At 44.1% G+C, this 19,099-nt stretch overlaps 1 protein-coding gene across 4 annotated transcripts in view; it reads left to right on the forward strand.

Moving 5' to 3' along the window:
- The window catches only part of pde4ba (phosphodiesterase 4B, cAMP-specific a), a 105,647-nt gene that overhangs the window by 59,475 nt on the left and 27,073 nt on the right, over positions 1 to 19,099 (forward strand). For 3 of the 4 annotated variants that reach the window (XM_029001863.1, XM_029001864.1, XM_029001865.1), the window contains 4 exons: positions 13,556 to 13,750; positions 14,279 to 14,315; positions 14,403 to 14,473; positions 15,747 to 15,796. In XM_029001863.1, the coding sequence (XP_028857696.1) occupies positions 13,556 to 13,750; positions 14,279 to 14,315; positions 14,403 to 14,473; positions 15,747 to 15,796 (353 nt within the window). Of the gene's footprint in view, positions 1 to 7,140; positions 7,287 to 13,555; positions 13,751 to 14,278; positions 14,316 to 14,402; positions 14,474 to 15,746; positions 15,797 to 19,099 lie in introns of those variants that run through there. The other variant, XM_029001866.1, reaches the window with a different exon arrangement.

Raw genomic sequence — 19,099 nt, forward strand, 5'->3', positions numbered from 1 at the left:
ATTACACTGGGCTCAGCTACCCTCTGTACTGTGTGAGGAGGAAAACAAGAAAGAGGAAGAAAGGGAGCACAGAGATTAAACGACGATGAGACAAACCCTGTTAGTCCCCTCTTGGCTGTTCGGAGGGATTAGCATGCAAAGCCACCAAAGCATTTGTGTATTTTCACACAATTTTTGCACAAACAAGTTCGTACCTAGGGATGTGTAGCTGTCAAGTTTGTGTGTGCATGTCAAGTTTTTTTTGTGTGAATGTGTGTGTGTAAAATAGGGTTTCAGTTTGTCACGGTACCTTGTAGACTGCAAATTCAGGGTCCTCGGTTCAGCCTGGACCACGGGACACCATGTAAACATTGCATGTAGACATAGAGCAGGCCTCATCACAATTCAGCCAAATTCCGTGCCGCTTTACCTCTGGCTTACCCCATTCCTAATGCTCATCCGGCTCTATTATTCTTATCTTCTCTGTTTCTCTTCCTGTTCTGTTCCCGTGTCTCCTATTTTTACCAACCCTTCCATTTTCTGTTTGGAACATTACAATAAACACCCTCAAGCTTCCATATTTTCACAAGTCATTGGTCCTCGTAAGGTTCCTCTTTTAATTCCTCAGAAATACAGTTCTCAGCATATGCAGTAGCCTTACACGTGTATTTTAAACCTGGCTGGTCTTGTTTTTATTTTCCGTTCACCCCTGCACTAAGGGCTAAAATGTGCAAAAGTTTTGGCTAATGTCTAAAATGTGCTCTTTTGAGCCCTTTTGCTGTGGAGCAGGTAACGCAAGGCTGGGAGGCAAGATTAAGGGAAAGATTAGGGTGCTACACACAGTTCATCCATGAAATTTGACCCGTGCCCACAGCGGTGGCTGCACCAGGCCAATCCCTTTTTGCCTCAACATCAGTTGTGACAGTGACAGGAGCTGAGAAACAATGAGTCACACAGAGGGAAACAAAGATCGCAAGGACTTGTGAAGGAAGTACAAAATAAGACCAGAGTCTCTTCAAAAGGCCAAAGATGCATCCTGGAGAAAGAAGAATGTTGGAGATTAACTAATAAAGTAAAAATAGACAAGAAACCATGGACCATTTTCTCCTCAAAAGGTCAGGAAATGAAGGAATGAGGTCTGTCTTATAGAAGATAGATGGTGGTGGGTGAAGAAAGGAGACAGCAAGTTAGAAGTGGCACAGACATGTTCCTTCCCACCTATTGTTAAAGATCGAGGCTGTGAAGATGTTTCTAGGCCAGCCCTGAAGACGGATTGGTTGGCTGACCCAGAGGCCTGTACACACGCAGCACTGGATTCTGCCATGGAGACACTAGAAAGACCAGAGGAGCCCACTGACACGATGACCTCGAATCCTGCACCGAGTTTCAGCCCAGCAGAAGATCTGCAGAGCAACCTCAAATCAAAACTGAGTCTGAGCCCTTTTATTTCGCGCCGCCACTCCTGGGTTTGGTAGGTGTTGTGTGCGCTGCATTGTCAGAGTGTTAGATTACAGTAAAGCACTGTTGGTGTCTGGATGCAGGCTGTATTTGTGCACTAAATGCCAGGTAAGAAAATGCTTGAACAAATATAACTAGGATAATATGTCTGAGTTTGCGAGTGTGTCTTATTTTCCTTTGTGTTTGTGTGCTCCCCGGAAACTATGCGTAGATGTTTGAAAGGGTGGTGGGGACAAGGGATGTGCACGGTGGTGGACTTAACCTGCCTCAGCAGTATGTTTATGCAGCTTCCAGTTCAATCGAGATGTCGAGATGTTAGTCCCAGTGAAATTTGAAAATACAGATAGTGTGACCAGGACTGGAGATACTTATCATAATTAAAAGAGATAACATGCTCCCTAAATAAATTGGTTGGGATTCCTAATTGGTTGCTGAGGCACTACACGCCTCACTTAGGAGTCGGACACCCAAATGCATTTACGTCACACCTAGTTCCTCACTCCTCCTCTTTTTTGGGAGAACATCTCCAGGGAGAGCTTTTTTTTTTTTTGGTTGCAGTAGTCACCAAGGCTTACACAAAACCAGATGCATAGCCTTGGGGCTGGATCACATTACACTGTGTACTGTCCTGTGGTCACATGTGCAAAGCGCAAATACTGGGATGCGCTGTGCAAACGCATTGTGAAAGCTATGTTAGGAATATTCCCACAGCTTCCATCCGCTGCTAGTATGTTTATGGATGTGGGTGTCTTGTAGCGTAGAGATGGCAGCCGTTGAGGAATATGAGGGCTGGCATTTAAAGTTAGCCGTGTTTTCTGATCTTCCTTGGCTGGTACAAGGATCAGGACCACTTGCCCTTTTCACACGTCCTCTCCCATCCGCTGGCCTTTTCTCCGGAGCCTCTTCCCACCCATCCTGCCATTCTCCACGGAGGGTAAATTGCCCCCGTCCTTCTCTGCGCTGCCCGCCACCAACCCTCTGTCCTCGCTTCGGTCCCTTGTAGTTTTCCCTTCGCTCAGCTATCAGTGGCTGTCAGCGATGGTCTCCTGTTTCCTCCCTCCATCTGTCTTTTGAGCCCCTCTGATGCGTGTAGCCGTCGGTGGGATGGATTCTATCAGTCCCTCGGCCTCCCGCGTACATCTGCGCACAGAGCTCTGACGTCATCTTTCTGCTCTGGAGATCTCGGTGGCGTTCGTGCCCCCCGCTGTGACTGGTTAGCGGCATAGTGCTACCCGCTGTGAGAAGGTGTCATCTGAGAGAGACACAGCTGGAAGGGGAGTGCGGCGGAAGAGATGAAAGAGTCCATCCAGCATGGCACTGATGTGTGAAATGGTTTAATTTATTTTCCCATTCATTCTTTTATGTTGCTGCCTTCCTTTCATTGCTGAGACGTCTGCCCCCGAAGAGTCACAGACAATGAGTCTCTGAGTGCTGTAGTGTACAGTGTAGTGTGTTCTCGTTTGGCATCTGAGGCTGGTGTAAATTAGACTTGCGTACTCCGAGTTAGCTGGGAAAGTAGGATGCAAATATTAAGGGTGGAGCTGAATCCGAAGAAAAGCAGAAATATTTGTGTGCACTCTGGGAATAGTACAACACACACTGTGAAGACCACTAGCGACCGCTACTGCCCTGTGTTCAACTGGAAATTTGCTGCCTGCTTTGCTGCCTGCTTCAGTACTTTGCCTTTGTTTTTTTTTTTAAAAAAACTGTTGTTTATTCTCATTCTAACAAAAGGTTTTTGACACTTTCATTTCACACATTCTGTAGTCACGTGGCTCGAAGGTGTGATGTAGGAACTAATCAACTCTGTTTTGAGTAAGAAATTGTCATTTCATTGGTAAGAAATGAAACGCGTTGCCAAATACCCGTTTTTCAGGTCAACATCATCCAGAAATGCATTCACACAAAACTGCCTGATGCAGCTACTTAGTGCCACAATACCTATTAATATTAAGTTCAAAACCACCCAATCTGGCAACAATGAGTCTGGGGTCAAATAAAGGCATCTCTTCATATCCCTAGTAAATACCAAGCCACACTGTTGAAGTTTGCTTGTTTTAATTTCTCATAATGCCTGTGTGCTTTGCCCGGTTTCTTCTGGCCTTACTGTAGTTGAAACCCAGGCTGTTAGTTGGGTTGGTGGACTTGGCTCTTTACGGCTTGCGTCTTGTTATTACTGCCCAGAAAGCTGTTGTTGCGAGATGGCCATTTGGTGCTGATGACTGATCAGACACGTCTTGGTCTGTGGCGACAGCTACTGACTCGGGTCGCCGCAACACCCTCCTGTGGCTTGTGGAGTGGCTAACACAGAGGAGCCATTTCAGTGCAGAGCAAGCGTTCCGCATCCTTGTCTCTGGAACTTTCCCTGCAGTTGCCCTGCAGCCAGTGTGCCCGATTGTCAGTGTAACTCAAATCACAGGTTTCTTCAGTAGAAATGCTCTTGACCAGGATGCCATCTAATCCCTTTTACTGCATGTTGCTTCTCCTGTTCAGTTAAATTTAATCCCGTTAAGACCATAAAAGCAGGCTGGTCCTGTTGTACCTGAACTGGAAAATGCATTCTAGCAATCCAGGCAGAGTTAACAATGCTCAGAGCGAAACACTGAATCCTGAAGAGCGCTGCCAGATACTGGAGGCCATCTAATAGGATTGTGGGTAGCGATGCGGATGCTGGCCTTTCCTTTTCCCTGACAGCCCCTTTCCCCAGAAATGTAAATGTTTGACTGTAATACCTATGAGAGTAGGGCCATCATTGCTGTCATGATTCAGGCCCCTGTGACTTGATTTTCCGATGCTAATGAGGAATTGAGTCATGTTGCATCTGCATCTACAAGAGTGTCTTTGTGGATGAGGTGAACACGCATCAATGATATATGACCATATTGTGTCTTCTAAGCATTATTCTAATTAATGTCAAAAGATAAGCAGTGTAATTTAACTCTTGTAAAGAACAATGTTTTTATTAAATAATAATGTTTAATTTGCATTTGCGCTTGTCTAAATGTAGTCACAGCTCTGTTCACTAGACTTGCGCTTAACTGTGCGTCATCAATATATCTGTATCCTTGCTGAGCCTTTGGCAGCATCAGGAAGTGATTGTTTTTGTGTTATCGTGAATACCACTCAACTTGTAGGTGTAATTCCTATTTGTTTGTAATGTGTGTTTTTGATTGTGTGGGCATGTGGAGTTATATTAACCCCGATGTTGGGGATGAGGTGCCACCTAGGGGTTTAATTGCTGTTGTTGCATGCACAGTTGCTGTTTTCCTTGTGATATGCTGCCCTCTAGGGATTGTCTATAGGTATGGCATATTTGGTGTAGGTAGGCTCAGCCTCCTGACTTGCATATAACCCAGAATATTGTGAAGAGTGATCAGATGAATTGCAAAGTCCCTCTTTGCCATGAAAACGAACTTTTTTCCACTGCATTTCAGCCCTGCCACAAAAGGACCTGCTGAGATCATTTCAGTGATCCTCTCATTAAAACAGGTGAGAATGTTGACTAGCATAAAACATCAAGGACAAACTGATATTGCGCAAAACGTACAGGGATTGGACTGCTGAGGACAGGGGTAAAGACCCAATTCCTCAAGAGTCGGGCGGACAAACAAATTCGGACAAACTGATTATGAAGGAATGGGTTGCCATCAATCAGAATTTGGCCCAGAAGTTGATTGATAGCATGCCAGGGCGAATTGCAGAAGTCTTGAAAAAAAGGGCCAACACTGCAAATATTGAATCTTTGCATAAACGTGATGTAATTGCCAATAAAAACCTTTTAAACTCATAAATTGCTTGTAATAATACTTCAATACGCCACAGAAACAACTGACAAAAAGACCTACATTTACAGCATTGATCAGACGCCCTTATCCAGAGTGATTTACAATCAGTAGTTACAGGGACAGTCTCCCTGGAGCAACTTAGGGTTAAGTGTCTTGCTCAGGGACACAATGGTAGTAAGTGGGATTTGAACCTGGGTCTTTTGGTTCATAGGCGAGTGTGTTACCCACTAGGCTACTACCACTCTAAAAACATTGAAGCAGCAAACTTTGTGAAAACCAGTATTTGTGTCATTCTCATTTTTCTTTTTTTTGCCACGACTATATGTGGCTACATGAGAACTGTGTGACTTTTTCATGTCATTTTGATACTGCACCGCACACCAGACTTGGCTTGCATGCCAGTTAAAGGTTCCTGTAGATTATAAATTGATGGACTCTACACCGGATGGATACCTACACTTTTGCCCCTGGCCACATGACTGGTCGCTCTTGTCTACACCTGTTTGCCTCTCACTGCCCCCAGTGGAATGCTGCAGAGCCATTAACTTAATTCCTCCTTGTTAATTCTCGTCTGACTTGCTCCTGAGTAAACAACAGATTCCACAGCGAGAATGTCAGCTTCTTCTTTGCTCTAACTTGTTCAGTATTTAAATGACGCTGTGTTATGTAGTTGATATGAATCAGCATAGCTCAGCTACTGATGCTCACATCATACAAGATTCAAAGCCGTCAGGGCTGGAGGTCAGTCCGATGTCTGCACTCCCAGTGACCTCTAACCTCTGTAAGGCCAGCGTGAGTAATCGCGGGTGGCATTGCTAATCCCCTGGCCTGAACGTCAGCATTCTCGATGCGAGGCCGACAATGGTGACTTATTCTCTTTGTAGAATGTGTTAGAATGTGTGGAATGCCCCTTCAGTGGCGTCTCGCCGTATTGTGCCGTCAGTGGATGTGTATGCGTAGTGGAATGGATTTCCACCCTAGAGGTAGTGTGCCACTTCCCACAGTTCTTCGTGGCCTAATAATGTTGTACCTGTTTAAGAAAGGTGATCGGTCTGGAGGATTTCAGGCAAGTTATAGGACCAAGGGGGTGATGGAGTGTGCAAAGGACCACAGTTTGATTATGGCCGTTATGTACCTCCATTCCTGGTCACCGGCCAAACATCCACTTTCAGAGACATCGTCCCGTCTGAAATGATTATGTAATTGCGTGTTTGGCACTGTGGATCTTTTTTTTTTTTTTTTGCAGTTACGTAATCATTTTGACGTCTGGTGTTGCTGTGATGTCGATGCTCTGTTGCATTTAATAACTGATGCTTTCCACTCTGTGATGTCAGAAGTCAATGAAACCTTGGCACTCGCACGTCTGAGCTCAGTCTGTAATGACAAAAACAAATAGTTAAGCTGCAAGTTACAGCGCCTGAAGGTGGGATGATAATTTAGAACTTTTTTTTTTTTTTTTATGACGCCTGGCCTAAATTCTGTGTCTTCCTCTGTACCGTCTTTTTTTAAATTCCTACATTAGTAGGACAGGCCACCTCACACCACACGGTGCACTATTCTGCTTCCCCGAGTGTAGTACCACAGGGCCCTCGGTACATAATAATGTTAATGGACTTTCCAAATCAACAGAATGTAAATGACACAGTCATTAATTCAAGCATTATTCTGACAAGAGGAGTGTTTGTTTAACCAGCCAGGCTGATCTTATGAACGGCTTCTTTCTGGTCAGGTAACTGCAGGGAAGCAGTATGTGTCCTAGTTGCTGTCCTCTTGTCCAGTTCAGTGCCATCAGTCCGCTCCCAGCGGTCCGCTCCTGGTTTCTCTTCTCTCTCAGCTCTGTCTTCAGCACGAGGGAGCCTCGCCGCTCAGCCCGCCGCTGGGAGGAAGTGGCTCCGGCACAGAGTAGCGCTCAGTGGGAGCTCAGCAGTAGTGAGCAGAGAGTGGTGCCATGTGAAGGAGCTGTGCTGTAGGGGCTATGTTACACAGGTCGCCCAGTCACAGGGGCAAGGTCCACTTTGACTTCAGTGAGGAGGTGGTGAGGAGACTTCACGCCGCCACTCTCAGGTCAGCTCTCCGTTTCTCTGTATTGTCCCTCTCTTATCACTCACTTTGTCTTATCTTTTGTTGCTCAGCATCACTGCTCTCTTCAAGTCCTTTTATCCTCCAGTGCTCTTTTTTTTTACTGAGGGTCAATGCTCAGGGTCATTTTTAATCCTGAGTAGTGCATTTTAATCATCTTTTAGAATTGTTCTCCCCCACATTATTTTACATTCTTAAGTTCACACTCATGCAATACATTTATATGCACATATTTATTTCCTCTGTACAAATCATCTAGATTGCACGTTTGAAAGCGTCTTCCTCTGGTTCCACCTTGTTTCATCATCCACCCTGTCTGTACGTCTGTTTGGTGAGATCTTCATTGTTAATGCTGGAATGGAAAGCTGTGACGTCTCCGTAACTCTTCCCAGTGAAAGCATGTTCTCAGCTGCACATGCAACCTCTGATTCAATAAAGTTGCGAAGGAGTTCTCTTTCCACCCAACACACAAACACAATTCTCTTTCTCTTTATATATATATATATATATATATAGTTCTGATTTGGATCTCTTGCATGCTATATTTCCAGTTAAAAATATGGGTGGAGTGGCTTGAACTGTACACTATTGTTGGGTTAACTTAAGAGGGCTTGTTGGACTGAGCAGCCTAAATTATACCAAAGATTTTGGATTTCCCCACACCCACAGTGGCCGATGCTGATGCGGGCAGAAAAGCTAAACGAGGGTCCTGTTGAGACCTGCGTGTGCGGGAGAACTGGCCCAGTCCACACGTGGAGTGTGTCTATCCAATCGTGTCCAATTAAAGTGTCTACTTTTTTTAGATGATTGAAGAGGTCTTTGTCTGAGCGATCGCTGGTGTCTGTCATGATGTTACGTGTGTGCAGAGGTCTCCCATGACTCTAAATGCCAACAGATATAATCTCCCGGCAAGGTGGATTTGTGCTAAAAGGCTGCCGATAAACTGTTTGCTTTGGGATTGAAGGAAATCTCCATCTGTGTGCACTGTGGGGGCTGTGAACCAATTGGAAAATTTGATTCATGTAGCCTATCTATTTGTGTGTGTTTTGCACTTCATGCCTGTTGCACACCTGTTACACTTGATAAAGTTTTACCCACCGAAGTCAAAGTCAAACTATAGGCGGACTGTGTACACAGTTAGAACGTGCTGTGTGTGTCGTAACTTTAGTTTTTCTTTCAAACTGTGACAACAGAGTAACACATGTTAACCACACAAAAACAGACCGATGCTCACTTTTCTATCTCTCTCTCTCTCTCTCTCTCTCTCTCTCTCACACACAGAGTGAATATTTTGAAATCTGGCAGTGCTGTATGACCCCGGGTGGCCTGTGTAATTTGGACTATGCAGTCCGACGCATGTAATGGAAAATGCAGATCCCGCACTGTAATTTGCCGTCCCATGCTGAGTGCCATTTAAAGCAGGGAGCCGGACGCCTGTTTATTCTCGCACCGCCTGCGTATGAACCTCCTGCCCGGCCCGTCCACAACCCCCCCGCCTTCACTAGAGTGCACAGCTCGGGTCAGGGCAGCAACCGGACTTGATCTGGCCACGTGAGCCATTTTTTCCTTAACATGTGACCTGTGTCAGCGTCTCCGATCGCCTTGCATCGTGACTTGTCAGCCGTCTCTGCTGCATGGCATGTTGTTTCGTCTCATAAGACAAGTTACAATCAAGTTAAGCTGCAATGTATCTCTGGACATTTTGGAAGTGTTATTTTTGCTTAACATCTTATGGGTCTCATGGTCCACACATACAGTGGTGGTGGCAGTGGTGGCCTGGGGGCAGTGGTGGCCTAGCGGTTAAGGAAGCGGCCCCGTAATCAGAAGGTTGCGAGTTCAAATCCTGATCTGCCAAGGTGCCACTGAGGTGCCACTGAGCAAAAGCACCGTCCCCACACACTGCTCCCCGGGCGCCTGTCATGGCTGCCCACTGCTCACTCATGATGATGGATTAAATGCAGAGGACAATTTTCACTTTGTGCACCGTGTGCTGTGCTGCTGTGTATCACAAGTGACAATCACTTCACTTTCACATTCTTTCACTGACATTCATCTATGTGCATATGTTGGTGTCATTGCTCGATGAATAAATTTTAATTTATACTGAACATGCTGAAAAGGTTTTAGTGTATGAAAGATGCTTAACCAACACTGGAAATTATACATATGTGGAAGTATGTTTATTAACCATTTATTAACGCTATCAATTTTAAGTTATTATTGGTTTGGCCAGATAACATTTACTGTATGTAAACTGAGATACAGTATGTCTCAATTCAGAGGTTATAAGTATCTAAGCGTTCATAATGTGGACAAATGGGACAGGCTCTGACTATATACATGCATTTGTGCTTTTATAGTACATGCCCCAGAATATTTAGTCTGTGCCCCAAATGCTTGGGTGAAATCATATCCTCTCAGTTAGCTCCATGTAGGGCACCATGGGTTTTGGAAAATGCAGCAAACAAACATGATGAACGTCACCAGAAATGTCCCATTCGCAGTGTTTCTATGAGAACACATTTAGCTGATTTCAGTGACGCAGAGAGACCATGTAATGCACACTGTATGTCAGCAGGGTGTACATTATCTCCGCTATCATACGGCCATCATAGCGTCAATACATCTTTTTTTTTTTAGTGAATGTCTGCATTTGTGTGTTTAAAGGGTGCGGCGAGTATGCTTTCCCACATCTGCAAACACGTGAAGGGATGACTTTGGTTCCTGTGCTGTTTGCGTCTGAGTCGGCAAAGGTCAAAGGGGGAATAAGGAACTGACTTACTCACTACCTGGTTACACATCCTTTCCTGCTTTTTGCCTCAGTTGTAAGTGTGGTAATAGGTTTTGGTGGATGTTTATGTGGTAATATGTTTTGGTGGATGAACCCCTCATGATGTCATTGATAGGTTTCCCTTCTTTGTTCAGGTGAGGAACAGAAAACAGCAGACACTGCAGGCTTTTATAAACTCTGAAGACTAATTGAAAACTGATGGCTGCAGTCTGTAGACTGGAAAATTTCGTTTCATTTGCTGCCTCCAACTGGTCAAAATGGGAATCTTTTTTTAAACTTATGGTGATTGAAAAAAGAAATAGGTGAATTTCCTTCACTTTGGCTCATGGCACCTTTCCTGTAATCCTATTTTTGGAAAGAGCAGGATTATTTTCAGTGTATACGTTGTCACAGTCGCCCTGGGAACAGGACGTCTTGACATCACATGGGGTGAAGGGTTCATTTCCTGGTAACATTCTGAGACTTCAGCCCCTTGGGGGGCAGATTTTCCACTGAGGATGGGACGCCCCCGTGGCTCCAGGTCCAGCCGCCTATGGTATCTCATCCCTCAGTGGCATCTCCCTGCCAACCTGACCCAAGCCTCTGTCTGCGTAGGGATTGCTGCGACCTTGCGCTTATGCTTACTTCCTTGGACATGATTGATTTTGTTTCCTCGTTGTCTGTATGCCTAAACAATTTTCCTGTCATTGTGTGTTTTTGGTGTGGGTAACATACACAGACGGGGCGTAATCACATTACTCAGCATCCTTCTTTATGTTGACGGGAATTCATCTTTCTCTGGCTGGCTTCACTGTCTGAGCTTGCACTCTATTGTGCGTTACTTCATTAGTCTATTTTCTAGATTTAATATAAAGACAGATGCACCAAAAAAGGGTCCAAAGGTCCAAGACCAAAAGTGCACATACTACTGGCTGTCAATAATTTCTTAACGTGTGTGAATCATCTGGATTTTATGCTACATACACTCTGTGTACTATTATTACTGTTTACTTTCTAAGAATGAATTAGCTGTAGGCATTTAAAACTGAGCTAAAGCAGCTCTTTTACAGATTTTGTGAGCAATTTGAATAGCACTTGAGTCTGCCTGAGTGTTTATTTTGCTCAGTGAGCGATGTGTGAGTTTTTCAGTATCTAATGTCACTGATAACAGCCATGGGCACATTTTTTCAGTCATCCCCTACTGAATGAATATTTAACTAAATTCATAGCACTGCTAAAACTTTTAAAATATGCTATATCTTCTCCATTTTCCTTTGAAATATTGTTTATTGTGGAGAATTCAAGGAACAATCAGTGTTTTTTTGGTTGGAGCTCCTCTGAGTTTGATGTCTTCCCACTGCATGTCAATCTTTGTCATCTCACATTAAATCAGAGGACATATTGCAGAATGTCTTCATGACTGATCCTAAGCCATCCAGGCCCTGTGACAGTGAAGCCATGCCATTATGCTCCACCGCATGCATCACCACATATGTAGTATTTTTTCCTCCAAACACAACTCCACATTATTCAAAAAGTTAAGCTTTGGCATCATCTGTCCACAGAAAATTATTTTGCAATTGCCATTTTTTAGTAGGGCAGCATTGTTTGAGTGGTTACCCCGTCTCAACACCACTCTTAAGTTAAAGTTAAAGTGAAGTGATTGTCACATGTGATACACAGCAGCACTGCACACGGTGAACACAGTGAAATTTGTCCTCTGCATTTATCCCATCACCCTGAGTGAGCAGTGGGCAGCCATGACAGGCCGCTTCCTTAACCACTAGTGGTGTTCAGTGCTTCTCTTGAACACAGGCCTTATTAGAGCCTTAACTGTCTCTTCTAGCCATTTTTATTTTCCTCTTAGTTCTGTTCTGATTGGATAAGTTCCGTCTAACTGTGCTTCTTTATGCCAGGCCGGCTCAAGGTCACATTGTATTAGGAGAACCTAATATCTTGTTGAAGTTGAGAACATCAGGAGTATAATGAAAGTCAACTGAGATTATATTTAGTAAAAAGCTCTATGGCTAATTGTATATGCTTTAATGTTGTCTTAGAGCAGTATTAAACTGAGGTTGCTGAGGTTGCCTACCATTCACATGCCCTAAAATGAACTATGAAGAAGGCCACACTGATATTTTTGCCTTCGGATCCTTGTGACACAGTCCCACTGAGCATGTGCAGTACAAGTTGTGGTGGAGTGGGTGGAGGGCCCACTGTGTTATCAGAGGAGTCCTGCTGCAGACCTGAGCGCTGCTCAGATGACGAAAGCCCATCTGGTTGTCCTACGGTCTTTAGTTTATTTATTTGGGTGATTTCAGGAGGCGGGTCCGTTTCATGTGGCCTGATCTTCTCTCAGCTTCCTGTCCCAGGCGAGTAGACTTGAGTCTTCCTTCCTTATTGAGTTCTGGGAATCCTTGCGATGTGATCGCCAGGGAATATGGCTTCCCAAGTGTTCTCCAATTTGATAATAAACTAATCAAGTCCCCTTAGCCTTTTTAATGATGATCCTCACTGTTTTACCCTCGTTCCCATCTCCACTGTGTCTAAATTTCTAAACTAAGAGTTTTCATGTTGGCGAGGTTGTGCGTCTGACTGTGTACATTTGTGTATGAGTATAAATGAGTGCCTAGTGCATCATGTTGCTGTTGTCGTGTCATTGTCTTGCTCCTGTCTGTGTACATGTTCCAGTTTGTTGTTATTTAAACCCCCTGTGTTGTAAGTCATGTGTATGCGTCCATCCATCATCACGTTGCCCCATGACAATAGTTTTGGGGTGACCATTAGCAAGGCTTTTCCGACCGATACCGAAGGCTGATCCCTCATATATCAGCCCAGATGAATAAAAAATACTTTAGAAGTTGACATTTATTTTAATCTAGAGGAAGATTTGAAATAAATCTGTACTTTATGATGTAAATCACCCCTTCTCTTTTTGCCTATTCTCTTACACACACATACAGAGAGGCGTTGTTAGTAAAAGCATTAACCTCCGCTTTAAGAGCTCAGAGCTATTCGGCATGCTTTTACACACTGTTGTGAGTGTAAACTTGGAGTTGTTGTGTGCAGGCAGTACATCTCATCATTTGAATGGTGTCAAACACTGTGGTTAGTTCATCAGCCCCTTTTGTGTCAGTGTGTCACTTGGACAGGACTGAGCTGTAGCTGGTGGCTTTTTATCAGCATTTTTAATGGGGTCAAAACAAACATAATTCCTCTACGGCTCTATGTTGAGCCAAATAACGATTGACTGTGACAGTTTTAATGTTGTATTATTTTAGAATTTGTTGAATTCTCTTTCCCAGGATATTTTGGCGGGCAGAACAAGCTGTGTTGAAGGCCCATTACACCAACTGTACTCACAGAAGCAAGCATTTCCCTTGCTTACTGGGAACTATGGAAACACACACATTGGTGTTTTAGGGTGGCATGCCTCCCATGCTCATAGTTGCATTGTTGTCTTGTATTTGTGTTTCTTTTGTAGCTTTGACGTGGAAAATGGCCCGTCTGCCAGCTGTAGTCCACTTGACCCGCAGGCCTCGCCTGGGTCTGGCCTGGTCTTACACACCAACTTCCCCGGCCACAACCAGCGGCGAGAGTCCTTCCTCTACCGTTCCGACAGCGACTATGACCTCTCACCCAAGTCCATGTCCCGAAACTCCTCCATTGCCTCTGAGCTGTAAGTCTGTCTTTTTAATATCATGAAAAGGTCCATTTATTTATTTAATTCATAAAGTGAATGTTCAACCCTTTATTTTTGTATTTGAACAGCTACTTCGCAACCTATGCTAATAATCCAAGATGTTATCAGGAGGTGGAATGATAGCTGCTTAATTAGGTTTCTTGACCGCTCCACTGCACTCATGGGAGGGATTTGGAATTTCCGTGTCCGAAGTAACAAATGTTGCCTAATTCTTCACAACAGACTCTATTTGCAAGAACAGACTCTGATTATGTAAGGGTACATATTTGAGCTGATTTCATTTGAAATTGGTTTGCCAGTCAAAGGGGGGCAGGGGAGACTATTCAGCAGTGGCCCAGATTTATGATTATGTGGGGAATTAAAGTCCCAGTCATTGGCGCACTGGCTGGGACAGTTCAGGTCAGCATCTCCCGCGGGTTTGGAAGCAGTGCGTAATTTCAGGTAATCAGTCTGTCTTTCACTTTGACCGATGTGATGTTATGTCATAATCTCTCACACTTCTAGACATGGGGATGACTTGATCGTCACACCTTTTGCTCAGGTAAGTGTTTTTTTTTTTTCATTCCAGCTAAGACTAACCCTGTCCTGAGTCACAAACACAAGCCCTGTTTCTTATTTTTACTTGCAGGTTCTTGCAAGCCTTCGAAGTGTAAGAAACAACTTCACTATCCTGACCAATGTACAATGTGCCTCTAACAAGTAAGTGTCCTAATGGTCATAATAATAAAACAATCATGTAACTTTTCGTTTCTTGCATTAATATTTATTCTGCATTGTATGTCATTGTCACTGGCATGCCTTAGTTTACATAGTTTACTGAATACTGATTTAAACATTCATAATGTTGTCTGCCAGGTTATTGAAAACATGCACAATAGCTGATAAGAATTTGATATTATTTCAAAAAAATATAGAAAAAAAAAATTTTTCTTGACATTATCCAGTTTTAAGGAGGTGGCTGTAAAATATATATTCTTGTCCAGCCACCACCAGAGGGCAGCCTCCTCAACGTTTTTCTCTGTTTAGACCTTTCAGCCTGTCCTTTATGTGGAAGACCTAATTAGCATTTCACTAATGGAGGTTCAGTGTAAAGGCAGGAAATGTGCTTGCAGTAGATTTCCACACATGCTCAGGTTACCTGTGGATATCATGTTTTTCCACCTGGGAAAGTTACTGAGGAAAGGTGGTGCCGGGCATTGATTTTGCCAGGCTTATTTTTTTTTCCCAGAATTACCTACGGCTACGTCATGGCCATTTATGCCAACCTCTTAGCTGCTTTTGTTAAGTCATGGGAGACTTGTTTTGGGCCAAACCAGTACGGAGTCACGTGCTCTCACCTGCCCATTACGGACAATGCTGCAATTATAATGGGCACAAAATACCCTACTGACTAATGCTTATTTTGACTGAGGCCTGCTGGGACCGTTCCAGCTGCTTTTCAAATGTGCGTCAGTACGACAGGTCCAAACACTCGAGTGATGAGTGGCTTGACGTTAGACGTGGATGTGTTTATGCAGGACTCCTGCTGCCCTGTGACTGAGTTGGCATGGCCTGAGGGGATAGAGGATTTCCCTTGAGAGGCCAGGCCACTGGTCCCAGACATTCTTGCACACAGAGAAAGAGCGGAATCATCAATACTCTGCAACTCCTGGTTAAATTGCAATGAACTAGACTTCTTTAATTAACAGAATATTGGAATGGGGAAATTGTTGTCATAAATTGTTGTTTTTTGGTCAGGAAGCCATACAGGTTCTCAAATCTGTGATTACCTGGATGTTGACGATGCTATAGAGAAGCGTGTCATTAATGAGCAGCACGTTTTCAGGAGTACATTTTGTTCTCCACTGCCGTGATGTCCTGGTTGCTTCTGGGTTTGGCACGGCTTCCTGTGTTTATGTGTATTTTTGTCAAGACTGGCCTTTTGTTCAGTGAGTATGACCTGACGGCCTGTCTTCTGTTACTGCCCCTAAAGGAGATCTCCTGCTGCTACCCAGCCCACCATCACCAGAGTCTGTCTGTCAGGTAGGCCACCAACCAACATCCACCCCTCCTTACACACACACAATTGAAAAAACAAAAAATGGACACAGCCTTGGCTGGAGAGCAGCAGAGATCCTGCTGCTGTTGGAAAGGCCTTGATGACTTTGTTTGGATGGATGAGCTCACTGTCTGATGCTTCTCTGTGATTAGGTTTTCTCAGTCAAACACTGAAGCAGTGACCTCCACTCTGATCTTGGTTTGGCCTGAGAAACTCGAGTCAGTGGTGAATGTGTGGATGTGTGTGTGTGTGGGTCTGGTATGTAATGCCAGTACGTGACTATCTCCACGCTCAACCCCGTAGCCATACCCAGCCACCCTTTTCAATCAGGGACATATACACACACTGCCCATCTTAGACCATGTTTTGTCTGACCAAAACTATAAGAGACTGCAGGAAATGGGAAGAACTCGGTTCTCCCCTCACAGTACAAAATAAGGTGCGATAAATGTTGGGAAAATTCCTGTATGTGACCTTGAAGAAAGTTCTTGTTTGGGGCAGACCCGGTAAATGAGCTGATGTGTGTCAGAGGAAAAATGCTAACCAAGGTCTGTTGAGTGTGGGGGGTGAGCTTGCATACCGAAAATGTGACGCATGAAATGTGATGTGAACCAGTTAAATGTTAAATAATTTCATTGACAACTTGTAACTTGTTTTAATGTCACCTTTTCATCTAAACCCCAGATATTCACAAAAAGTGTTAAAAATTCACAACATGTAGGTAAATTTGTGTGTGTGTGTGTGTGTGTGTGTGTGTGTGTGTGTTGGAGTAACACACTAATCTAGCCATTTGAAGCAGGGCTTTACAGGCCAAGACAGAGAATCCATTGTGTCGAGAGAAGAGGGTGACGGTCAACTAAATCAGAATGTTTGAGCTCAAGGAGTTCAAAAGATGTCGGTAAGGACAGAGGCAAAAAGTCAGACCCACAAAAATATTCAAAGGAAAATAAGCGTGAAATCATTTTGTGGTAGAGTTTGCTACATTTGCATTGTAAAAAGCTGCAGTCTTCTCCTGAGGAACGGAAAGGTACACTTCATTCCTTTGACTTTTGTTATACGGACGGAATGAATGTGAACTGGTTGGGGGAGACTGCGAGAGAGAGAGAGAGAGAGAGACAGTGTGGGGAGGTGTTCCTGTTGGTTGCTACAGGGCTCTGATTGACGTCAGTGCGCCTGCATGGGGCTGTTGTTGACTTCCTGTCAGTGCAGATGGACGGACAGTAGCTTCCTGTTGAGGAAAGTATGAAGGTTGGTCAGGTGTGGAAAGTGCGAAAGAGGAAAAATATGCAGAAACACAAAATGACCACTGTGTGATGCGCAGAGATTATGTTTTTTTTCTTCTACACATGCACATCCTGTTGTGTGTATTTCAAATCCATTTGCATTTAGTCACCATCTCTTTGTAAGCCTGAAGAACGTTCCAGGCAGTTGCCATGTCATTTTAACCCCGAGTTGCACAAGCATTATTTGCTGCTAAAGTGCTAACCACGCGTTTCTCAGTGTGACTTTTTACAACCCCAGAGGTGTTAACCACGCATCCTGCAGTAAAAAGACGAAAAAGATTCTATGTTACCTGCAATTAAAATGCTGGTTCATTTTTTTTTTTTTTTGGGGGGGGGGGGGGGTGGCAGTCTATACTGGTCACACTAAGCAGTAGTTTGCTTCATATCTTCAGTTGTTTGGCTTCTATTACATCCTCCTCTCCTCTTCTCTGGAAGATCCCTGATGATGTAATGGTGCCCATGGAGACAATGAACAAGAGGGAAAAGCTCGCTTCCTGTTTCACTCTGAACTGCTTCCTGCGTGTCACGCAAACAGGGTCAGTGGTCAGGAAAAGGAGCGCAGATTTTTCCTGTTTTTTTGCTCTATGGCGGAACTTACCGGAACCTAGGAGGTGAGGTGTTTGTGTCTGCGCATCTGAGTCGCCTCAGTCCCCATCGCAGGCCGCTGGGTGAACCTACCTGTGTCAGAGGGGGGAAGTAGGATGCCGACAGACAAAGGGAATTGTGTGCCCACAGCAGTCTTACACACTCATAGGCTAATTCCCACGCAAACACATACACATCTTGATAGTCGTGTTGTGCTCTCAGCTGTATGGTCCCCGGCATTGTGTCCACTTGACTGTGAAGGTTGTGTTGATATCCAGACAAAATAAATGCTGGTACACTATTTAATGTCAATTGGACACACAACTTTGTAGTTAATTGCACCATTTTTCACGCCTGTCACTCTTTTTTATAATGGCACAACCTTGGAAAACCCCAACTGCTACGTCAGCAGACACAAATCAGATTTCTTACTTAAATTCCCACTGATTGACAGTGCCTGCAGGAGGTCTGAGGGTGTGTACGTGTGCAGACCGTAAGGAATGTTGTTGCGGCGTTTACGGGAAACGACAACCGATAAGTAGGGGTGCTCTCCGATCTTATTCTCCGCTGCCTGTGGAATGAGGAAACGCTCAGGTATATGACCTGCTGGATTTCCTGCTACTGTAACTCCAGAAGGCTGAGATTGGAGCTCGGGGTGGTTTGCATGTGTTTGCATTCATATAAAACAACTGCTGTTTATTTCACAGGCACAATATGTATTAAATGAATTATTGTAAATGAATTCAGTATTTTCTGAAATCATGACGAACATATAATGAATTTGCTTTTGCTTACAAACGTTCTGATCGGTGCGTGACAAAGTTACTGGGTTAACTTTTGGCCCATATTCATTATGCAGCAAGGGCACCCAGCCCTAACAAACTCTGTTTCCACTACAAAGGCTCAGGATGTGGACTTTTTGATGTATGTGGCGAAGCCTCTTTGTCTTGTTTTCAGCACAGTTTATCGCAACAGTGGTCTGTTTGTTTTCATCTCTGATCATTTAGATGAACCAAACTGCACTCGGACGGCCCCAAACCGTCCGCAGACTGGCATCTAATGCCTTCAATAGTGTAGTGCAGATTATGAAAGTCCGGCTAACGGCAGCTGAGGGATAGGGCAGGGTGGATTAAAGTCCTGGTAAAAAATAGATAAATATTGAAATAAATATATACGTACAGCCCTTTTTAGGATATGGCTCTACATGCCAGTGGTCATTTTGTTTATTCTCAATTTCATGGGCCTGACCACAGTACCGCATCCATCCATTCTAAAGGACTTGGTTCTGGCGTAAAAACACATGGCCCTTCGTCATTGTTGCATAATCATTTCATACCTGGTTGTTTTCCTGGCCGGAGTACAAATGGCAAAAGCATGATCGGTTTGCTGAATTTAGCAACGTTCATGGCAAGATTTGCA

Source organism: Denticeps clupeoides, chromosome 13 (assembly GCF_900700375.1).
Source record: "Denticeps clupeoides chromosome 13, fDenClu1.1, whole genome shotgun sequence".
Lineage (NCBI taxonomy): Eukaryota > Metazoa > Chordata > Actinopteri > Clupeiformes > Denticipitidae > Denticeps > Denticeps clupeoides.